Source organism: Pithys albifrons, chromosome 3, assembly GCF_047495875.1.
Source record: "Pithys albifrons albifrons isolate INPA30051 chromosome 3, PitAlb_v1, whole genome shotgun sequence".
Taxonomy (NCBI): Eukaryota; Metazoa; Chordata; class Aves; order Passeriformes; family Thamnophilidae; genus Pithys; species Pithys albifrons.
Genome location: NC_092460.1, coordinates 26,072,421 through 26,094,175, shown reverse-complemented (window position 1 = coordinate 26,094,175; position 21,755 = coordinate 26,072,421). Strand labels below are relative to the sequence as shown.

Genomic DNA, 21,755 nt, shown 5'->3' with positions numbered 1-21,755 from the left:
TAACAATAAACTGATTTCTGTCTGTCATGCCTGTGTGAAAACAAAGAAGGTCTCTCTTTCTGTAAACAGAATCTGTCTGGTTTTATTCTTGGACCTCCACAACACAACAACAAACCAGCTTGAACTTTTCACACAGTAATCTGAAGAAGTTGCAGGTAGTGTCTTTGATTCCTTCTGCAAATGTACTTCGGGTACAACCTGTCTGGAAACTGTCTCCTTCTTTCCAGCCAATACATCTTTACCACAGCAGTCCTCAGCTGCTGCACAGTTCACACCCTTCTTTCCTTATTTCACCATACACTCTTTTTCTCTTTGCAAGAAACAAATTCTTCCTTTTCTCTCTCACTTTATTCTCCAGGAAGATCAAGTTCTGCTTATAAGCAGTTGTAAGTCTGTGCATTCCAAGGGGTATGTAATTATAGTGCAGTTGCCTGAATATCCAGGTCTGCTTAAATATAAATAAATTGAGCAAGTAATCTGTGAGGGCAAAATCTGCAGACTTTACATTTTTATATTATAAATGTAATCTCTCAGACTGTTAAGTTTTTTGTTCTACACCAGAAGCACTTTCAAGTCCCAAAGAAAGGGTGAAAGTGCTTGGAGAACACTGAAGTAACAGGCTAGAATAATATTGTACTTTCAGTTTTATTTAGGGTTTTGAATGCCTGTGTATGACAGCCAAAGCAAATTTGGAAGGTACCCTTTACTCATCTTTTAAAAATATGTACTAAGTACTACACTTGGCTTTGCTGTAAAATTTGCAAAAGGATTTGCAGTTATTAATAAAAAAACTGTTTAAGCATTCCATTCACAGACTAAGGATCCTTTTTTTCCTAGTGCTTGTGTGCAGCAAAATAGAAAATCTCAAGAAGTAACTGAACTACATCTCTCTTGCTCTTGTTGCAGATTTTCACTACTGTTATCTTCTTTCCTTGTTTGTTCTTCCATCTTCCAGCAAGTTCTTTGCCAAAATAGGGAAGTAAATGCTACTGTAACTATTCTGCACAGGTTCAGTCTAAACACCATGCAGAGATACTAAAACCCAAGACGTTTGGGCAAAGGAAGTCTTCCAACTAGGCATTTCATGTTACAGATCATTTCATAATGAATGAGTTTGGAATTACATGTGTGATAAAGAAAATAGTCATATATAATAAATATAAAATCAGTGGAAAACAGATTTTGAATAAAAGAGAAGAAAAAGTACCAGCAGCATAGCCTGTTTTAGCTCTCTTCCATTACTATTTCCTTTACCGTCGTATGTTTTCAAATCCCTGACATGGATGTTATTATTTGCACATCTTGCATATCTATTTTTCTAATAATTCTAACATTAAGTAGTAAGTAGTCTGATCTTGGTCAAAAGGTCTGTCTTTCTTATACATTTCCTTTAAGTAACAAAAAGATGCAATGTGTTGTCCCTGGAGCCTTTCCTCCTCCAGACTGAACAACCTCAAGTGTCTCAGCCTTTCTTCAACACAAAAGGTGCTTCATCCCTCTGACCATTTTTGTGGTCCTCCTCTGGACCCCCTGTAACAGGTCCATGTCTTTCTTGTACAGGGGACCCCAGAGGTGGATGCACCACTCCAGATGGGGTCTTACCAGGGCAGAGTAAGGGGCAGGGTCATGTCCCTTGATTTGCTGCTCACACCTCTGTTGATACAGCCCAGGATGCACCTGGTTTTTTTGGACTACAAGCGCACATTGTTGCCTCATAAATAATTTTTCATCTACAAATATCCCATGGAGCTACATTAAAGTCCATAGTTATTTTATATTTTTATACTGCTAGTGTTTTACTATAATTTACAAAAACACAATAAATCAAAATGCATAGACTTTTTTTGAAATATCACACTAAGGTTCTTAAGTCCAAGAAATAAAATTACTCCTCCCAAGTTTGCCAGTAACCTGGATTTGTTACTCCTTGCAGCTTCTAACGGTTTTTTAAGAACATGCTAATGCTTTTGATGAAAACCAATTAAAGACCACCACTCCAATTATATGTTGTAACTGACTACCTTCTACAATAAAATTATAAAGAAAAAGAAACATCACATGAGCTATAATAAATGTTTACATAGCAACGAAGGGCCTTTGCTGGTGATCACCAAACAGTAAGTTGCCACCTGCCTGAGCCAATCGTGTGTCCTTCTTTCACTCCAAATGCTGTTCAGGTACTTCAAAAAGTCATGTGAAGAATTTAAATACTCAACTCACACTTTAGAGTGATTCATTTACTACTTACAAAACTGAAGTTAGTATAATGATTTTGCAGAGCTAGGGATGAAATTTTTTTCAGCAATGTGCCTAAAATGTTGTTGCAGTAAAATAAAGTTAATTCCTTCTCTTTCTTCAGGAAACCAAACCAGAATATAAAATTACTGATACTTAGAAATGTAAAATTCTACTTCTATAACTATAATGAACATCAGTACGTTTTGGCAGTTCATTGATTTATGAGTGCCTGTACAGTATTTCTTTGATTCTCTGTTTCAAGGGAAAAAGCCCAAAGATACTTTATGCTGAGCCATAATTAAAGAAAAAATTTTAAACCAGCATATATTGAGACATCTCAAATATTAGTTTAATTCCAGTATTTTTGCATCTATAACTTAAAAAGAGAAATGAACCCATTCTTTCAGCCAGAAATTTCTGTCACTCAAAATTACTAGAAGACAGATTAGCTATGGAAATATTAAGAATAATTTCGTGGTTTGGTGTTGATTTATTTCCCCGAACTCTTTCTTTTGCTATATACAAAATGCCTCTCTTTCTGGGTAGTAGAAAAGTATTGGCCAGTATGAAAGGGGGAGAATTTTTTTTAAAGTACTTGACTACAAACATGAAGTATCAGTGAATTATTACGCCTGAGTAATACATAAAGAATATGACCAACATGCTACTGCCGAAAGGCACTGCCAGTACTGCCAGTCTTAGTGGTAGAGTAATTTATTACTTTGCTGTGCTTGCACCAGGATACACTGTCCCAAAGCAAGTCCTGTTATTAAATTTCTATCTCCCTTCCTAATACCTTCAAAGGCATGCCAAGTACTCACCTTACATGCATCCGCTACAGGGAATGGGTACTGAAGGCAAGATTCTCAATACATATTCAGGGAGAGAGGCAGATCATGCACAAGTATGTCTTTGTTGCAGAATGGTGACCTTGTGTTTGCATGTTAGTTTGAAAGGCAGGTAACTATGAACAGCCAAGGGAAACAGAAATAAACTTTACAGATTGTCCACGGCTTCAGGTTAAACCAAAGCAAAAATATTGAACTTGGCATGATTTTGAATTAAACAATGGTTTCCCTCTAAGCGTATGAAAAAGTGAATCTCACGGGAGATGTGCAAATCAAGGCTACATTATGTGCTTGAAACGAAAGTCCCAGGTGGATGTGTGTACCAGAGGTGTGTGCCCTGCGGGACGGCACAACGGGAACTCCAGACCCCGGGGTTTCTGAGCCGGTTGACACCTCCTGGCGGGCAACTTGTGCGGAGTCGGTGGCCGCGCACGCTCGGCCACTGTCCGAGGCACCGGCCGGCATGTCCCGCCGCGCACTGCCCGGCAGCCCAGCACCGCCCTCCTCCTGCCCCGACGTGGCGTGCGAGGCCCCGAGGGCCGGCAGCGACCGGGGCCGGGGTTGTGGGGAGGATTTCGGCAGGCAGGAACCCTCCGTGGGCAGCGGCGGAGGGCGAGGTGCCCCGCTGTGCTCCCGGTCCCTCCGCCGCCGTCGGGGGCCGCCCGCGGGCGGGGCGGGCGCGGCCTCGGGACAGCGCTGGGGAGAACCGAAAGTGAAGGGAAGGCGGCGGGGCATCCTCGCGCCGCGGGAGGCGGCAGCGCCGTTGCCTGGTGGGGGAAGACGCGTGTGCGTGTGTTGGTGTGTGCGCGCCCCGAGTTCTCGCTCACGGAGCGGCACTTCAGGGCGCCGTCGCCCCGCCGTTTATGCCCGGGGCAGGGCAGTCGCCGGAGATGCTGTGCTGCATGCCCGGCGTGGCTTTCGTCCCCGCTTTGCTAGTCTGCTGGTCCTCGGCCGCCTTCATCATCTCCTATGCCATCGCCGTGCTGAAGGGGCACGTCGAGCCCCTCGTCCCCTACATCAGGTGAGGGGTGGGGGCGCGGGGGAAGTTGTGTGTGTGTGTGTGTGTGTGTGTGTGTGTGTGTGTGTGTGTGTGCGTGTGTGTGTCTCACTGTGTGTGTTTCTGTGCGTCTGTCTCTGTGTGTGTATCTCACTGTGTGTGTTTCTGTGTGTGTGTGACACATGAGCGGCGGCTCCGAGGGGTTCCCGGCGCGGGTGTGGGATCGATCCCCAGGGGAGGAGAGGCAGTGCGGGCAGGGCCTCCCCGTGGCGGGGGACACTCTGTGCGCTCCCGCACCCATCACGCCTCCAGCCTCTCCGAGAGCCACAACACCCTAACGCCGACAGACGCAGTGGAAAGGACCTGAGAGCGTTTTCTGCTGGAGCAAAAGTGTCCTGCAGGCCTGATCCTAGCAAAACTTTAGGATTAACTGGTGGAAATGTGGTTTTGTTTGTGTAACTCCAGAACTGGGCCAAAGTGCACCAGATGATGACAGGACTCGAAGCCCTCCATGGCCTTTGCAGTACACACATCCCCACAAACACACACATTTAAAATTTAGACATCCCAAGGGATGCCTGGCATCTCTTTTCTATAACTCAGTTATTTAAGTGCAATTATGTATAAATCATTGTTTATGCATTGCTTATGTTAGCATTAAATATGAATTACGAATTTACTAGTATTTATCTCTTAATAGATGAAAGGTTAGCCAGAAATCCAAGAGGTCTCTGATACACAGAAGATCTAAATGAGACTTTAAAATACATCTTTCAAGACACATCTAGACCTAATTCCTTGAAGGACTTTACGGACATGCATAATTTCAGAAGACTGCTAACCTGATTAGCACATACAAGCAAATTTGATTGAAAATCAGGATTTGTCATCATAGGCAAGTGCAAATGACACCACAACCCACAAGAAAGTTGAGCTTCATTCAAAGTGAGCCAAAGAAAGTTGAGCTTCATGCTTATGTTAGCAAAACCTTTTGTCTGCACAAATCTGGGCTAAACTTGTTCTTGTACTTCAACAAATACCCTACTGCTCATCCTTGATTACATACGCACTTTTACTGACACAAAAGTGCTTGTGATCGGTGCAATTTATCCATTATTGGCCAAGAATAAAACATTTGATATAACTGTGTCTGTTCTCAGTACATAGTTTGTGCTCAGAAGGATTTTGAGGTCCTGTAGTAAGAAATTTGACAAATTATGTTTCTTATGTTGAAGACATGTCATAGAATAAAATATGTGAGAGACCAGGATGTGGGTTTTTCCGTGTAACTGTGTTTGCTTGAAGTTTTTGGCAGCTCAGATATCTTGTGTCATTCTTTTAAAACAGATAAACCAAACCTTTAAGTCACAACTGTATAACTCTGATGGATGTATCACAGCTGCCATAGTTATATCAACCTAAAGGAATAGCTCACAGAAAAAAATCATTCTTTTAGCTATGGAATCACAGTAAATGTCTGTATACCCTCAAAGAACGCAAACAAAACAAATATGTAAGAGCGGGGATCAGTAATACCCAATCACATTTCAGGCCCTGTGTGTTTACTAGTAAATTTTTTTAAGTCTTTTTTATTTTACATCCTTTCAACATCACATTTGCACTAAGGATATACACTGACTGGTGGTGAAGAATCTGTAATAATTCTAAAGGCACATAATCTAAGCATAAGATCTTCATCGAGGGTGCACTTGGGAATAATACAATGTTTCCTTCTAAGGACTCAGGCCAATAGTCGTACCATGGTTCATATTCTTACATTGCAGGTCATTGCTTTAGCCTAAGAATCTGAATCATGTGATTAGAATGTGATTTAGTAAAACTTAGAATCATAAAAAAGAGGAAGAATGTTGCAACATTTAAGTTATGCAATATCTTAAAATGAGCTATAAAATATAGAGCTTGTACAGGGAAAATTCCCGTTACACAAAGGAGAAGAATATTGACAAACTTTAGTTCAACATTTCTATAACTCTTATATACATTCCTCAGGTACCCTGTGTATGCCTTGAGGTAACATTACTTTTATTTGTTTACCATGTAACAGCTGTCACAGTGAGAGACCACACCTAAATTTGTCATTCAACAGTGCTAGTATCTCATCAAGGAAAGCAAATACATTCCTGGGTAGATAAAATAAATATGATTTTGTGTTTTCTAGCAGCTGAGCCCTAAAATTAGGTTATGCCCAAACTAGTTCTTTTGCTAGTACTATTCAAAATTCAAACTAATTTGGATGTGCTGGGATGGCTGTTTGGTGGTTTGAATATTCAATAAAAGACTAAAGGGAATTTTCCTGAAGGTATTTGATACCTGCTAGTTCTTCTGGATCAGTCAGAATCCCTGTAGGGAGACTAGAATTTTCTTATTTAAAAAATTTTGGACTTTTTGGAGAGAAATAGTTTATGATGGCTATGAAGAAATTAGATGATGATGAATCTTTAGACCCCAAAATACTTATTCCTTGTTTGCTCTACCATTTTGTCTTCCCACTCTTCAGAAGACTGTTTGGTTTTAGAACTCTATTGCATGAGATGGTGACACAAATGCTGTCATTTTCATACAGGGTTCCTCATCTTTTCAATGGTCGTAGAGCTCATCTGGGCACAACCTCAAAAAAGAGAGCAAATTTTCTTTCAAATGTGCCATTTGCTTTTTTCTTTCCATAAAAAGAAAGGGAGTGTCACCAATACTTTCTTTTCTAATATTTTTTTCCATAGCAGCAAACCAGAGCTAAACCAAAAATGAATCAAAGTCTTCATTTAGCTTCAGGGATTTTTTTAGTGAAATATATGACATTAAAAAGATTGTGTCCTTAAAAGCCCAGTGTATTTACTTTGAAATTAGATTCTAGATGTAATACAGTATTCTTGGTATGAAATGTCTTTAAAGCATACGTCTATTGAGTTTAAAAATCAACAATAGCAAAATTCACCTATAAAGCTTTAGCTTGAGAAAAGGTTTAATTAAAAAAAAATTTCAATCCAGTGCGATTTCAGGTTATTTGGATTGCTCTTATGATGTGTTCCAAGAACTTCAAATGGCTTTCTATGCATGTGCCAATTCCATTCCTTTCTCACCTGAAGTCCTTCAAAAGCTTTGAAGTGATTGCAGTCATGTACTTACCACAGAGCAGTTTCTGATTTGAAAAAGTCCTTGAAGATTGTCACAAGTGGCCCAGTTTTTAAATGGAGTCCTTTGTCATATTAATGAAAACACTCCAGAAACACGAGGAAAAGATGTGAAGCTGAAGGTTAAAAAATGGGCTAAATGAAACATGGATTAAAACGATTTTCACATGTGTCAAACAAAAAAAATTGAATTAGTTTACTGTTTTCATCAATTCCACTATCAAAGAGAAACAAGACTAACACAGCGTACAAGCTGGAACAAGTTTTCAGAAATCATTACAACAAGAACCAATCTAGTCAAAACAAATGTATGAATTTCCTCTAATTTTTTCCATCAGCTTTTCATAGGTCTTTGCTTTGCCCTAAGCTTCCCCTTGGTTTTGGTATATCATCTTAGTAAGAGGTTAAACCAATCCTACTGTAACATAGAAGGGGGTTGAGAGCAAATATTAATTTCTAAAAGAAATCAACCCTTTTGACATGGTCATACTCCTGAGTCTTGAACTTAACAAAATTGTCAAAATCTCCAGGAATGATTGTGTAAGTAGAGATTCCTTTCTCTTTTGGATGTTAACACAAGCATTTGTAGGGGTGAGTGTAAGTATATCCCTTAAGGAAAGCTGTTTGGAGTTCTACCTTAAAGAGAACAGAGCTACCTGGAGTATGTGTGGTGGCTTGTGACCAGTGAGAGGCTGTGGTGTATGCAAGGTGAATTGGTTAACCAATTATGTGATAGCATGTTGGATGTGAGAGTGCATAAAAGGTGTGGTTATTACTGCATGAGAGTCAGTCAGATCTAGATCTACTAGGATGTGAGGTGATGTAATAGGAACTAATTGGAACTAACTTCTTCTGTTATGAGCTATGAAGAGCTGTCTGTTAACCTATCTTGAATAAACTCCCTAAGTTGTGAGCCTTCTGATCAAGCCTTCTGATGACTGCTGTGCCTGAGCTCTTCTGACCGTCAGTCCACAGCCCAGCTCGGTGTAAGAGGCTCCTCCTATAAGCATTCATGCTGAGCAGCTGTCATTTTTGTTGCACTCAGCGGTAGGTTCAGAAACTTAGCACTGAAACCTAATCCAGCCTCACTGCTGGAATGAGGAGTATCCATCTTCTTGAATCACATAGAAAGCCCCGTATCCAGGTAGTACCTACTTGTCCCATCATACAAGAATCACTGAATTGGTTGGGTTGGAACAGACCTCTGAGATCATCGAGTCCAACCTTTGATCAAACACCACCATATCAATTAGACTATGGCACAAAGTGCCACGCCCAGGCTTTCCTTAAACACCTCCCAGGATTGGGGGCTGCATCACCTCTCTGAGAAGTACATTCCAATGTCTAATCAGCCTTTCTGTGAAGAAAGTCCTCCTAATGTCCAACCTAAACCTCCCCTGGTGCAGCTTGAGACTGTGTCCTCTTGTCCTGTTGCTGGTTGGCTGGCAGAAGAGACTGACCCCCACCTGTCTACAACCTCCTTTAAGGTGATTGTAGAGAGTGATGAGGTCAACCCTGAGGCTCCTCTTCTCCGGGTAAACAGCACCAAGTTTCTTAGATGCTCCTCACAAGACCTGTGCTCCAGACCCTTCACCAGCTTCATTGCCCGTCTTGGAGCTGCTCCAGCACCTCTGTATCTTTGTAGTAGTGAGGGGCCCAGAACTGGACACAGTACTTGGGGTGTGGCATCACCAGTGCTGAGTACACAGCCTTCTTGTCCACCTGAGCGCTTTTCCCCGAGCCTGTAGTGCTGCCTGGGGTTGTTGTGGCCCAAGTGCAGGAGCTGGCACTTGGTTTTGTTGAATCTCATACAGCTGGCCTCAGCCAGTCCAGATCCCTTTGCAGAGCCTACCTACCCTCCAGCAGATTGACACTCCCACCCTCAGGGAAAGGTTTGTTCTCTAAATCTTTGCTCAGTTTCCAATTAACTTTGATGTTAGTTGAATCCCTTACATGTTTACATTTCTGACAGTAGAGTTCTTTGGGTGTCTCTGTTTACACACACAATTATGCCTCGTGGTACTGGCTAGTAACTGAAAACTCAGCTCACACCCAAATTAGGTAAAGATTTATGAACTAAATGTTTTTCATTGGCTTGACCAACAGAGCCTGATCAAATAGGTATCAACTGATTGTGTGTTAGACACGAAAAAATAGGCATTAGACAAGAAAAAATAGTGCAAAGAGGAGACAGCATCACAGTATTATTCCTTCAACATAGCAGTCACCTTCTATAGAAGAGTCCTGCTTGAGGAAGCTTGAGCCCACGTCCTCCCAGACATATCCATCCTGTGAGGAAAGGGCATTCTTTGGGGTGGGTGTTTGCACATATGTAGGGAAAAGAGGGAAGAGTATTCTGTGATGAAGGCGTTCCATTTCCTACACAACAAATATTTTGTATATGTGATGTTTTTCATCTATCTATCTATCTATCTATCTATCTATCTATCTATCTATCTATCTATCTATCTATCTATCTATCTATCTCTATGCAGGTACATATGTATATAAATTCTGTAGATATTCTGCAGAACTCTATGCTCCCTCTCTCTGTCCCAGTGAACTTCTAATTGTCCCCTATAAGGGTTCATGACTTCAGCAGAAGAGACAAAAGCTTGGCTGTAGAATACTCTTGAGCTGTATCTGCATTAGTAAATTAGACAGCTCCTAGGAACATTCCTGGGCATTGGAATACAATTACTATCATGGGATTAAGTCCCTTCAAGAAAATCAGGAACTTAAGCCCAATTCTCTCACATCTTAAGACAGTGAATGCCATTAGACATGTTTTACTCTATCACAGTGTTAATTCAGTAGATAAATGTTGTTTCTAAATGTCATTTATGTAATCATGTCATTCATTAGCAAAGTATTGCTCTGTCACCTCTCTGCATATTGCATACAGAAAATGAATACAGCTCAAATAGTATGCTCTCAAAATATGCTTTCTTTTTGAAAAGAAAGAGTCACTACTACAAATTGAGGCTAAGTGTGCAGCAGAAGATATGTCTGAATGCCTTACACCCATAGCAGCAGTTCACACAAATTCCATTTCTTGGGATTTCTTGTGTACATCTCATTTATGTTTCATAGATCTCAATTAATTTTTAATTTCTTTCTCTTCCTGTTTTAGTGACACTGGAACAAAACCTCCAGAGAGTGGTGTCTTTGGTTTTATGATTAATATTTCAGCTATTTTAGGTATGTATAAGGTACTTGGTTTGACCAGAATGAAGAAATGAGAATTAGCAAAATCTGTCTGTGCACATTGCGGTCCATTCAGTATTCCTCAGAGAAATGACTCCACAGCCAAATGGTGGTGTCAGATAGATGTAAGGAACAGCTAGAGAGCTAGGTCCTTAGGAGCAGCTAGTGCAGGCTTAGGGGCACTTATGTCTCTTAAGAGCACCTCATCAGTGCAAAGTAGTTAACACAGCTGGAAAGAAAAGTGGAAGAAAGATGGCATAACTACTGTGAAAAAACTCTGTCTTTGACACAGGGAGACTTTAGGTTGTAATATGCTGTAGCAAAGAAAAGAACAGTGTTGAAGCAACACCAGGTTTCCCCTACAACGTGCCTACTCCTCTACAAAATGACTGATAGAAATCAGGAAGCTTGGCATTTTCTATTCACCTCTAGAGGATGGGGGATCAAGAGCTGTGTGTCTTTGTATACACATAGTCTACTATAGCCTTAAGGCAAAGTAAAAAATATTACCTTTCCTAAGAGCCCCATTCAGTCACACTATCTTGGTGTATTTCATGTAACCTTGTAGTGCCTAGGCAAAGCTACCTGATTTATTTTTCCAGCTGTAGGTAGACTAAAACTATGTTCTATGTTATGGAACTGTGGGATGCAGTCTACAGCGTATTATATCCCTGATGAACCATAATTTTCTAATCCAGTACAGGTGTTTGTCAGGACTGAACTGCATATTGGAATCTGTGTTTATATGTAGCAACTCTGAAAATATGAATTAATTCTACAGACCATCAGTTATGAGAAGATGTAGTTCTCATACAGGACTGCATATCAGAGCAGAATAAAACCTCCAGCTTATGGTTCATCTCCCTGTAACATCTGTTCCTAATGTGGAATGGCAATGCCTCTGTGCCCAAAACACCCAGGAGAATGGAATTTAAATTAGTGTTTTTCTTGAACTCATGTGCAGTTATTTCTAGATAACAATAATGTATGATGTTAAGACTAAGATAATATTAAAGTTTTATCTGAAAAGTATATATCTGAAATTCACTGCCTTTTTTATTCATCCCAGTAGATTTAAAGGCAATATTAGTTACTGTATTATGCTCATAATTTTATTCTGCATGCTCATGTGCTACAGGAAATATGTGAAAATGTAAGCAATACATGATCATCGAACAAAATACATTTTTTTTGTTTTAGGTGTAATTACAATGTACATCAGATATTTATTAATAGAGAAGCAAAATGAGTCATCACACTTTGTTAGATCTTCTTGCAACATGTTTTCGTTATGTATTGGATTGATGGGCTGTATTGGAATGGGCATAGTTGCAACTTTTCAGGTATGACTGTAAATTTCATATCATAAATGAAGCTAAAGTTGTTTTACCAGTTAAAATTTCAAATAGATCAGTGATTAACATTATCCCAATGTGGATAGTTAGAAAATGGACTAGGAGGAATGCCTTTCTTGCTCCCACCTTTTTTCAGTAGCTTTAAAGAGACAGATTTGTTTTCTCCCTATATACTAGATTGTTTTCCTTGTACAGTTACTTCAGTAAGGGGGTTCCTGAGTGCTTGTCTGTACTCTAAAACAACTTCATATGGATGTTTTTGCTGTAAAATTTTACTGTGAAAACTGGGCCGTAAAAAGCTTTGCTATTCAAAGATTAGTTTGCTTGCAGTCAGGGGGGCAAAATTAGTCAGACTGACAAAAGTTAGGCTTTTTTGCCTAAATGATGACACAAGCACTACCAGGGTTTTCTACAGAATAAACTAGACATATCTGACGGATTAGAACATTGGGCACAGTATCAGCTTGTTGGTTTGAGTCTGCAGGAGAAGGCATAACAACATGTTAAGTCTTTTGATAGAGATGTGTAGCATTAATGCATATTTTGCCAGAAGGGATTAGGCATCTCATTATAAATCAAAGTCCATCCCTCAATGTCTGAAAGAAAGTTCAACAGAGTGCAAAAATACTGAAACAGATTATTCATGTCACCTTTTCTAGTGAGGAAGTGTGTAATAGGGCAGATTCTGACACTAGGACAATTGCACTGAAAGCTTTGGCTTAGAATCAAGTAAAATTTAATTTGCTGGTAGTTGAGATACTGCCTTTAAACCTGTGGAAACAGCTACATTATTTCTTTTAAAGCATGCCCTACTTTGGAACATTTTAGCAAATGCTGTTGTGCTCATATAGTGACCTGTCAACACACAGAGAAATTAAAAATAATGATTGTCAGGGCTTCAGCAGCCAGTTGAGTTTTGCATGTAATGGACGTGGTACTTAGACTGATACCTTGCTCTTTTTACTTTTAGGTCCAGGCAGTGTGCGTGGATTGCAACACCACAGTCACTGCAGTCTATTCTAAGCACACTATTCTACTTCTAAATATCTGTACTCTTACTGATAAGTTTTATATGTGGCACAAAAAAAGTAGGATGATGGAGAACAGTGTTACTTGACTGAAACAGAAAACAAACTCAGCTTCCATTAATATAAGACAAATCAAGAATGCCAGATAATTTGTGAGAGTGAGGGCAGCAGAAACTTTGATCCTGAAGTTTCCAAAGGGGTCCCTTGACAGTTACAATATTGGTTCTTATCTAATTTCTGTTGCCTCTCATTGTTCATAAACTGCTTCCTCACCTAATTTCTATTTCCTCTGCTTTGACTTTGCTTTCCATGTTAGGGGAAGTATGTAGAGTTTTCAGAACACAATAAGGATCTAATCTATCTAAGCATCTGAAATACCAAATTTTCAAGCATGCCTAATTTCCCAGGAATCTGGAAATGGTAGCTTGCAAGTCTGTAGTCTTTTAATTTTATAGTGCACTGAACAGTACATTCTTATCTCCATTTACTAGTAGAATAACTGATACATGAAGAGGATGTGAGATTTGCTCAAGGTTAAGTTACTGTTTTAGGTCAGGAGATCAAAGCAAAGCAGGATTTAGAAATTATTTCTTTAGTATTCTGTCTAGTCCTTCTAATCAGTGTGTCATGCAGAAAATTTACACTCGCGTACTACCTGTTAGTTTCTGAACACTCATTTTTCCCCAGCAGGTGAGGTAACACCATACCTGAGTACTGTAGGAGAGCTGGTTGACACTGCTGGGCATAAGTTCCTTGTCTTCTTCCCCAAAGCAGAATACCTAGTCTGCTAAAAAGGCTGCAGTGTGAAATTGTATTGGAAATATTTAAGGTTTGCTTTTATTTGCTCAGATCTAGTGGCACTTGTGGTGAGCCTTTGAAGCAGCATAACCAATTTTTTCACCCATTTGCTTCAAGTTAAGGTGTGGTAGGTAGCATGGGAGTTTAATGCTATTGATGTCTGAACACTTAGTAAAAGTGAAGAAAGAGGTGGGAGAAAACACTAAGAATGTGTTCTCTAAAATCTCTGAGAAAATAAATAATGGTCATGAATGTTTGTTCTCTGTTTTAAATAACACAATGATTAAAATACAGAAATGAAAGACAGTGGAGGGTTAGCTTTAAAAAGATAATTGGCTATGGAAGGTAAAACCCCGTAGTCCTTAATGAATAAGGCAAAGTTAAAACCCAGGTCTGGTTTTGCTTGTCAGACATTGCACATGATTAGAGTGATCTTCTTGCCTTTGCCTGGAAAGTTTAGGAGGCTTAATGTAGCAATGTAGCAACAGTTCCCAGGTTCTGTAGGGATTGAGTGTGATGGGCTTTTTAAGGAAACTGTGGCAGTTCGATAGGAGCAATCATGAGAGCCGTGTTAGCAAAGCTCTCTGTATTGTGCATAGGGCTAAATGCAATGCTTGCCTAATGCTTTCCATACCAGATCCTGCCATTCCTGTATATATGGGAGGCAAAAACTGGGACAGAGAAGAAAACTCAAGTATAGATGAGCTGCCACTTAAATACCTGTGTGAGGACTGGTAGAAAATCTGGTAGAACTTAATACATCACAGAGAGAAGGGAATGAGTATAAAGAATTTAAAAGGGAAAGGAATGAGTATTAAAGAATTTAAAAGAGCATGTGAACACTTTAGTTTAATTAAACCACTGTTAAAAGACAAAACAGCAGCCTCCAGGCAGGAAAGATGTTAAAATATGTAATGAAAGGGTATAGATATGTTTTCATGAATCAAGAAAACAGATCTGTCATAGGTCAGTTCAAAGCACCTATTTGGTTATGCTCTGGTGATAGAAAGGAGCTTTAAAGCTAATTTCCCTGTCTGCTAGTGGATTCTAAGGTGGAAAAACTTCATCTTTGTAAAAGGTTTTTAAGTATTTAGAATACAGTAATTTGTCAGGAATCTTAATCTGTTTTGCTACTGGATATTCTACTTGTTTGTGTTATAAAGGAGAGAATTTTCCATAAGCAGGATATTAAAAAAATATAGGCCACACATAGTGACATTTTTATATATATATACCTGATTTTTTCCTGACTTATTTCCTGGAGCCTTGTGATGGGGCACTGGAGGGTGAGGGATGGAGCTATAGCAGTCACTGGTTAGAACAGCTCCCATGAAATTTTACCATAAGAGTCTGGTCACACAAATGCAGATCACAATTTCAGTGTAGAGTTGAAATCTTTGGCAGGGTAGGGGGAAGAAGGAAGTATAAGAACCTTTTAAGAAAAACACAAGCCAGTTCCTGTTTGTGGAAACATTAATTTGGTAATAGAGAAACTGCTGAACAGAACTAAAACTGATCTAAACTTTTACATGACCATGGAAGGGACTGACCCAGTGGCTTTTGACACAGTTAGTTTACCTCTCTGAGTTACTCTTTGTCTGTTTTCTTTCATCTTCCCTGTATAGACTGTTTGGAAAAGGGACTGTTTCCCACTCCTTGTATGTGCCCAGCATAGTGTGGCTGCTGTCTTCCCACAGCTCACTGATTCCTACCACTGCTCAGATAGTAGCAGCTAACCATTGTACTGAATCTCTTTCCAGGAGCTGGCTGTTCCCAGTGTCCATGACATAGGAGCTTTGGTGGCATTTGGCTCGGGTGTTGTATACATCACACTTCAGTCTATAATCTCTTACAAGTCCTGTCCACAATGGAACACTTACTTTGTGTGTCACATAAGGATGACCATATCTGCAATATCATGCATTGCTTTCATTCCCAGTATCCTTTACGGTGTATCCCATGGTTTTCCCTTTATGCATTCATGATTTGCCTGTTAAGTTAAATCATTGATGATAAAACATGAACATGAGGTTACAGCCTTTGCTTAGGGATCTCTGTTGTATATAATATAGTGTGTTGACACACCATTAATAGTGTAAAGATGAGTTTTAGGGTCTTCTGAAAAGCTTTATCTCTTTTTTCAGTGTTATATTTAAAACCAATGCCCCAGTATTCTTCACAGGATCATGCACTAATAAAGCTAGACCAACTTTCCAGCTTCCTCCATTTGATGGAGAGTAGGAAGAAAGGCCTGCAAAAGTGGGGCAGTCCTTTACAATGAACCGAACACACAGACATACAAAATACAGGTGGCATACCCAAGATTTCTGTCAAGCCTAAACAGATGATTTTGATCAGGTTGGTTGCTGCTGGGTTTCATTAGTTGCCTCCCCTAGAGGCACACTCATCACACTTACTGGCTTTTCCCAGAGCATGCTGGCATTGGAGTCATCCCCTTGATTTTGTTGGCTTTGGGTGACCTGCCCATGTTGGAAACTGGTTGCAGCAGATTCATCACATCAGTCAGTGAGCCACAGCCTGCTTTTGGCTTCAGCAGCTGGGAAAGGGTTTTTAAAGATGCGCCCAGTTCCTCAGGGGAAGCTGTACAAACATATCAAGCCACTCATTGTGGACCAGTGGAAACCAATGTAGTTCCCCTTCCAACAATGCAGGACTCTGTTCCCACAGTTCTTGATCACAAGTATGATCTAAGTTTTGGAGTGTCTCCTCTTATTGTCTGTACTTTGAAACAACCAACAGAAATGTGTTTTGATTGCTGCTACCAGTTACCTTGTAATGCTGTGTTTCATTTACTTGTGTTCTTAATATCTTGATTTGATATTCTGGTTGTTCTGGATCTGCTGTTTTATGGAAGGGGAAGATGGGGGTCTTTTTGAAAGCAGATGTTTTCATTATTACTCATTAAATTGTATGGTTTCCTTTACACTGTTTTCCCCAGTGATTGTGTTTGCTTCAAAAATTTCCATGACAAAAATAGATTGGACTCCAGGTGAAAAGGTAAAATCTTATTAGGTAGCCAACTTATCCTGTATAATATAATTTGGGGAATGCTGTTATTTTCTAAAAGTGTCTAGCATTACAAACAACTTACAGACTTTAAATAGTACATTATCATGGACAGATATGTGCAATGCTGGTTACTTTTTACTAGAAAAGTGTCTGCAGCTTGGGTAAGGAAACTTGTTATGGATGGGTCAATCTTTAGAGAATTAGACTTTCATTTCAACTAAGCATTTAAAAATTTCCCCTATAAAAAAACTAGAAAAAAATAAAAAAGAAAAGGTATTCTGGAAATTAGTTGTTCTACTTCCTTTCATAGTCAATGTCTTGAAAATGAACTTCATATATGAAACAAATGTGGAGCAATTTCATTCTGAAGTTTCTGGGTTTTTTTTACAACATTGGTTTTCTCAGCTTTTTCACCATTCTTTATTAAATATTCTTTACTATTGCCCTAAATATTTAGGGTCTGACCTGAAGGATACTAAAGTCAATATTAGATATTGGAATTTATTTCAGTGTTCTCAGAATGATAACTATGACAAATAATTTTTCTTTTTGGACAGACTTAGCCACAAGGAAGTATTAAAAAATAAGGTTAAATAATGCAGAGAGCGTATCCTGCTTGAAGAGCTTAATAAAAGCAAACTTGGCAAATGTACTTCAACAAAACAGTGACCAGGCAGCTGTGAGATAAACCTTTGCAAGTTAGACAATCTTAGTAATATCTTGAGATGAAAGGATGAGAAAATGTTTTTACAGAAACAGGTTGTTGATGGAATGCTAAGAAACACTTTACATTCTCTTTGTATCATATTAGGTAGGATTGCTGTGTTGGTCATCTTAAAAACAAAACTCTGATCCGCAACTGGCACACAAGGGTAGCTCTCCATTTTCAAACATCATAACAATTTGCTGTAAGGGATAGTACTCTTGAACTCAGTGGCTCTGAGTGAAAGCTTTGCATATGGGCACTTTGGTAATCTTAACGTAAGAAATTAATGTTTCACATTCATATTATATTCAAGCTATGTTTGAATCTTGTGCCACTTGTAGTTTGCTTGTACTAATTTTGGTGTTAATGGAACACATGCAACCTTGATAAATATCAGTCTGTAAAACTAAATCTGAATTGACTTTTGTACAACAGGGTATTGGGATGATGAGACATAACTCTTACATGTGTTGAATTTGCAGAAGGACATGTCTATATCATTCCACATGTATTTTGTTTAGCTGTTTTCTCTGAAAATTTGTTTTATGTTTTATCAGGATTATACTTATCATTTTATGAGTGCAATCTGTGAATGGACGGTGGCCTTTGGTTTTATCTTCTTCTTTTTAACTTTCATTAGAGACTTTCAGGTTGGTATCTCCATATCTTAGCAGTGTTTAAGTGCTGTGAATTGTATAACAACAAATGCAATAGAAAATTGCCATTCTTTTATCTCAGGTAGATACATCAAAGCTGTACAGAAACAGATTTTACCAGTCTCAGAACTGATTTCTGTCTATTCAATGAGTATTTTTCCCCTCAGTTTTAAAACATAAAATCCAATTTAACAGTTTAATAGGTGTCTGTCTGGACAACTATTCAGTAAATTAATATATTCTACTTATGTACCAATCTTTTTGGGAAAGAGGACCTCTAAAGGTGATGTAATAAAAAAATGAATGATGCAATTAAAACTGCATTTCTTTCTACCTAGGAGGTTTTATATAATAATTCCATGCATTTCAACCACAGATGTTGCCTTTCTTTTTAGATATTACACATTTTGCTATACGTTCCCTCACACTGAGAAAAATATCAAATATGTTTTGCAAAAGTATTGACATAAAGACTTTCTGGTCTTGGGAGCTGGATCTGGGGATTCATCAAGCCTGAATTTAAGGAAGAGAAAATATTAGATTAGTTAAAAGAAAACCTTTATATGACTTATGAAAGGCCTGTCTTGAACTTACTTTCCCAAGCTTTGCCTCACCAGCTCTTGCTGCTTTCTGAGAACTGCTGCTTTATCCCAGAGTCTCGAAGAGGAAGTGACTCACTTGTGATCACTGTAGATCTCATATCCCATATGTAGGTCTTTCATTTATAGCACTGCCTCGCACCGGTCCCAGAAAGTTGAAAACCAGCTTCCAAGCATGTGCATAACTGTAGAATATGGGAACCAATTGCTGCTGTGATAAATTGATGGAAACCATATCCAGAATTTGTGGAGGTGGGAAGGGTGGAAAAATAATCAGAACCCTCCAAGTCCTCTGGTGTAAAACCAAAGTTTGACATCAGATCATGTAAAACATGGTAATTAATTCACTTGCTTCTCCACTTACAGCGTGGATGTAATTGATAACTCTATATAATATTTATGTAGCTTTAATAAGCATGTACAGAAACCTATTTTCAACTAAGGATTCAGAGTTAAAATATATTTTACAAACCAACAGCAAACATTTCTACATCTGTTTACTTTTGACTTAGCACTGAAAAGACCATGGCTGTAGTGCTTTTCCTTATTTAAAAAAAGGGAAAAAAATCAGTTTGGTAGAACAAAACACTTTAAAAAATTGTTCAAAATTACACAATCCATTATCTTAAAGGTATATAGTTGCCTTCTAAAACTCGACGGAATTATTGAAGTACCATTCAGAAGTGCACACATCATTTAATGCATCATTTTGTGGGAGAGGTGTTCATTACCAGTTCATCACTGTCTGATGTCTACATATATGATGGCAGCTCTTTTATCAAAGACAGACTTTTCCCTTGGAGATGGAGATTTGTAGGACAATGCTGTAGTTCTCAGCATACTTACCAACAATTTTTAGTTGATAATTCTGCTTCAGGCCAAAGATTCCAAAGTGTTAAAAATTCAAAGTTTAACTATATATGAATATTGTGAACATAATAAATAAGAGAAAATGATGGAATTAAGCTAAATGGAAATGCAGACATTTTAAATTACAGGCTATAAAATAGTAGGAAATCCAATGTATACCCTCTTTTTGTCCTAACCAGTGCTTACAGAAAGCCAAACTATTAATTCAGAAAAAAAACAACTGTCAGACTCTAAGAAAAATGAGCCTCTTTTATTTTTTTTTAAATTTCCTATCGCATGTATTTCACTTAAACACTTTGTTTTGTTTTATCTCCTTGTAATTTATATTGCAGAACTGTGAAATTAATTTATCTTAAGCTGATCTTGTTTTATTTTTCTTTTAGAGATTTTCTTTAAGGATATCAACAGAAATACATGAAGACTCCTGATAGTGAAAAAAAAATATATTTTATATCTGTGAATATTCTAGGTTTCTTTTTACTTACAGAAAATGTTGCAGAGGGACAGGGATTAATAATGTTATATTAGGAACCCAGGCCATTAACTCTGCAAGAGATTTTAAAAACTCACAGCAATGTTCCTGTTGCGTTTTTGCAATATTTTGTAATTTTTATACGGTTTGTTATATTAAAAATACTGTAATAGAAACAATCTCTAGAAGCACTGGAAAGTCATTCAAGGACCTGATCTCCTCATTTCTTCCATTTAGTAGGTATAATATCCATATCCATACTTTTTAATTTGCTGTAGTCTGATTAGTCACATTAGTTTTAAACTTGAGAAAGTACATTTTACAAACAGTTGGGAAGGTCTAAAGGCAATGGAAACCACTAAGGCTGAATTCCTATGCTGTTAAGTTGCAAGGGCTGTGGAAGATGGTGAGAGCATAAGTGGCATCTTGGTTTCAACACTAGAAATTTGAAGTTAGGAGATGGCAACACTATGCTACATGTTTCTGGTACTGGGCACTGCACACAAATAAAAATTCTAGGAGAAGTTTAAACTAAATTGCTTGGAAAATGTTTTCTAATCATCACTGCAATACATGTAAAAATCTTTTCCCCTTTTATGCACGGTTGACCAGACAAAACTTAACACTGAAGTGGGAATAGAAAGTAAATTTACATTTATGCACAACATACTAAAGAGAAATCTTTGTGCAATTTGGTTAATACACAGCAGAAGTTTCCAGCCTATGTTTTAACCTACAGTGATGGAATGAAGAAGGTCTCCAAAAAGTCTTTGGGAATGAATCAAAACAAGAGGCACCAGTAGTTTTCAGGTGTTTGGTCACATGTGTATGAGTGTTATATATAAAACTGAAGAAAAACAGACAAACACGGAGAGCATCTGTAGTGAAGATACGGCACATTTGCTGCTATAGACTTACTTCTGTAATAAAAGACTTGAACTAATTGAGAAGTCAGATGTTACAAGTATCTGCAGGCAAAAGGTTCTTTTGTGGACTGATTCACTACCTCCATTTAGTGCATTAACCACTTTGCTGTCAGTTAAATTCTCTGAAAACTACATTTGCCATGTTTTATCACAGTTTATGCAGAAATATTGATGATTTTCAGTTGCTAATTTTCCACAAAATAAAACTAATATGTGTTTTGGAGCATGATGTCTTAAGATTAGTTATCTGTTCATATTCCCTTTAATGTATATTTTAAACTGTATTAAATTTAGCTGTTTCACAACTTAAAGAGTCGCTGTTTTCTTTATAAGTTCTCCCATATAGAAGTAGTAAAATCATTTTTCACAGGCACATTTACTTTCCATAGTAATCAGGTTATATTGCAGAGGTTTATAGCTACAATCCAATTAAAAATCAAATCTAGTACTGACAGAATGAAGGGCCTGTCTTGCTGATGAGGTATCCTGCAAGGGACACACATTCCTTCAGGTGAAGATCAAAAATATTCAAAGGAAAATGTGTATCAAGCACAAAAAGTGACATTCTGTTATTTTGAAGGCCGTGTTAAAAAGACCGTATTTCTTAGTGCACTGTGTATTGTTCTATTGCTTTTTATTCCTTGATTTCATAAAAAAATATAAGAAACTTGAAGTTGTTATTTCAAATGATAGCCAACCTTTACAGTGATTACAGTATCCTAAAGGGGGGAAAACCTGTTCAGAGAAAGTGGCTGAATCAAGATAATCTTGTTTTCTGAAATCAACATGTCAGTTCAAATACTGAGGAACTACTGAATGAAGTACACATGGTGTGACTCTTGGGGATGGTCCTGTGCGGGGGCAGGAGTTGAACTT

The 21,755-nt window shown here is 38.4% G+C and overlaps 1 protein-coding gene across 1 annotated transcript; it reads left to right on the top strand.

Moving 5' to 3' along the window:
* The first annotated feature begins 3,809 nt into the window (after positions 1–3,809).
* On the top strand, positions 3,810–21,102 carry DRAM1 (DNA damage regulated autophagy modulator 1). Its single transcript, XM_071549754.1, has 7 exons — positions 3,810–4,107; positions 10,366–10,433; positions 11,640–11,782; positions 15,381–15,558; positions 16,580–16,638; positions 17,914–18,006; positions 19,865–21,102. The coding sequence occupies exons 1-7, from the start codon at positions 3,950–3,952 to the stop codon at positions 19,907–19,909; spliced, it is 744 nt and encodes a 247-aa protein (XP_071405855.1). The 5' UTR covers positions 3,810–3,949; the 3' UTR covers positions 19,910–21,102.
* The last annotated feature ends 653 nt before the right edge of the window (positions 21,103–21,755 follow it).

Coding starts and splice junctions, on each gene's coding strand:
- DRAM1 (XM_071549754.1), top strand. CDS start 3,950: ATGCCCGGGGCAGGGCAGTCGCCGGAGATGCTGTGCTGCATGCCCGGC. Junction 4,108..10,365: donor CCCCTCGTCCCCTACATCAG/GTGAGGGGTGGG, acceptor TTCCTGTTTTAG/TGACACTGGAACAAAACCTC. Junction 18,007..19,864: donor CTTTCATTAGAGACTTTCAG/GTTGGTATCTCC, acceptor TTTTTCTTTTAG/AGATTTTCTTTAAGGATATC.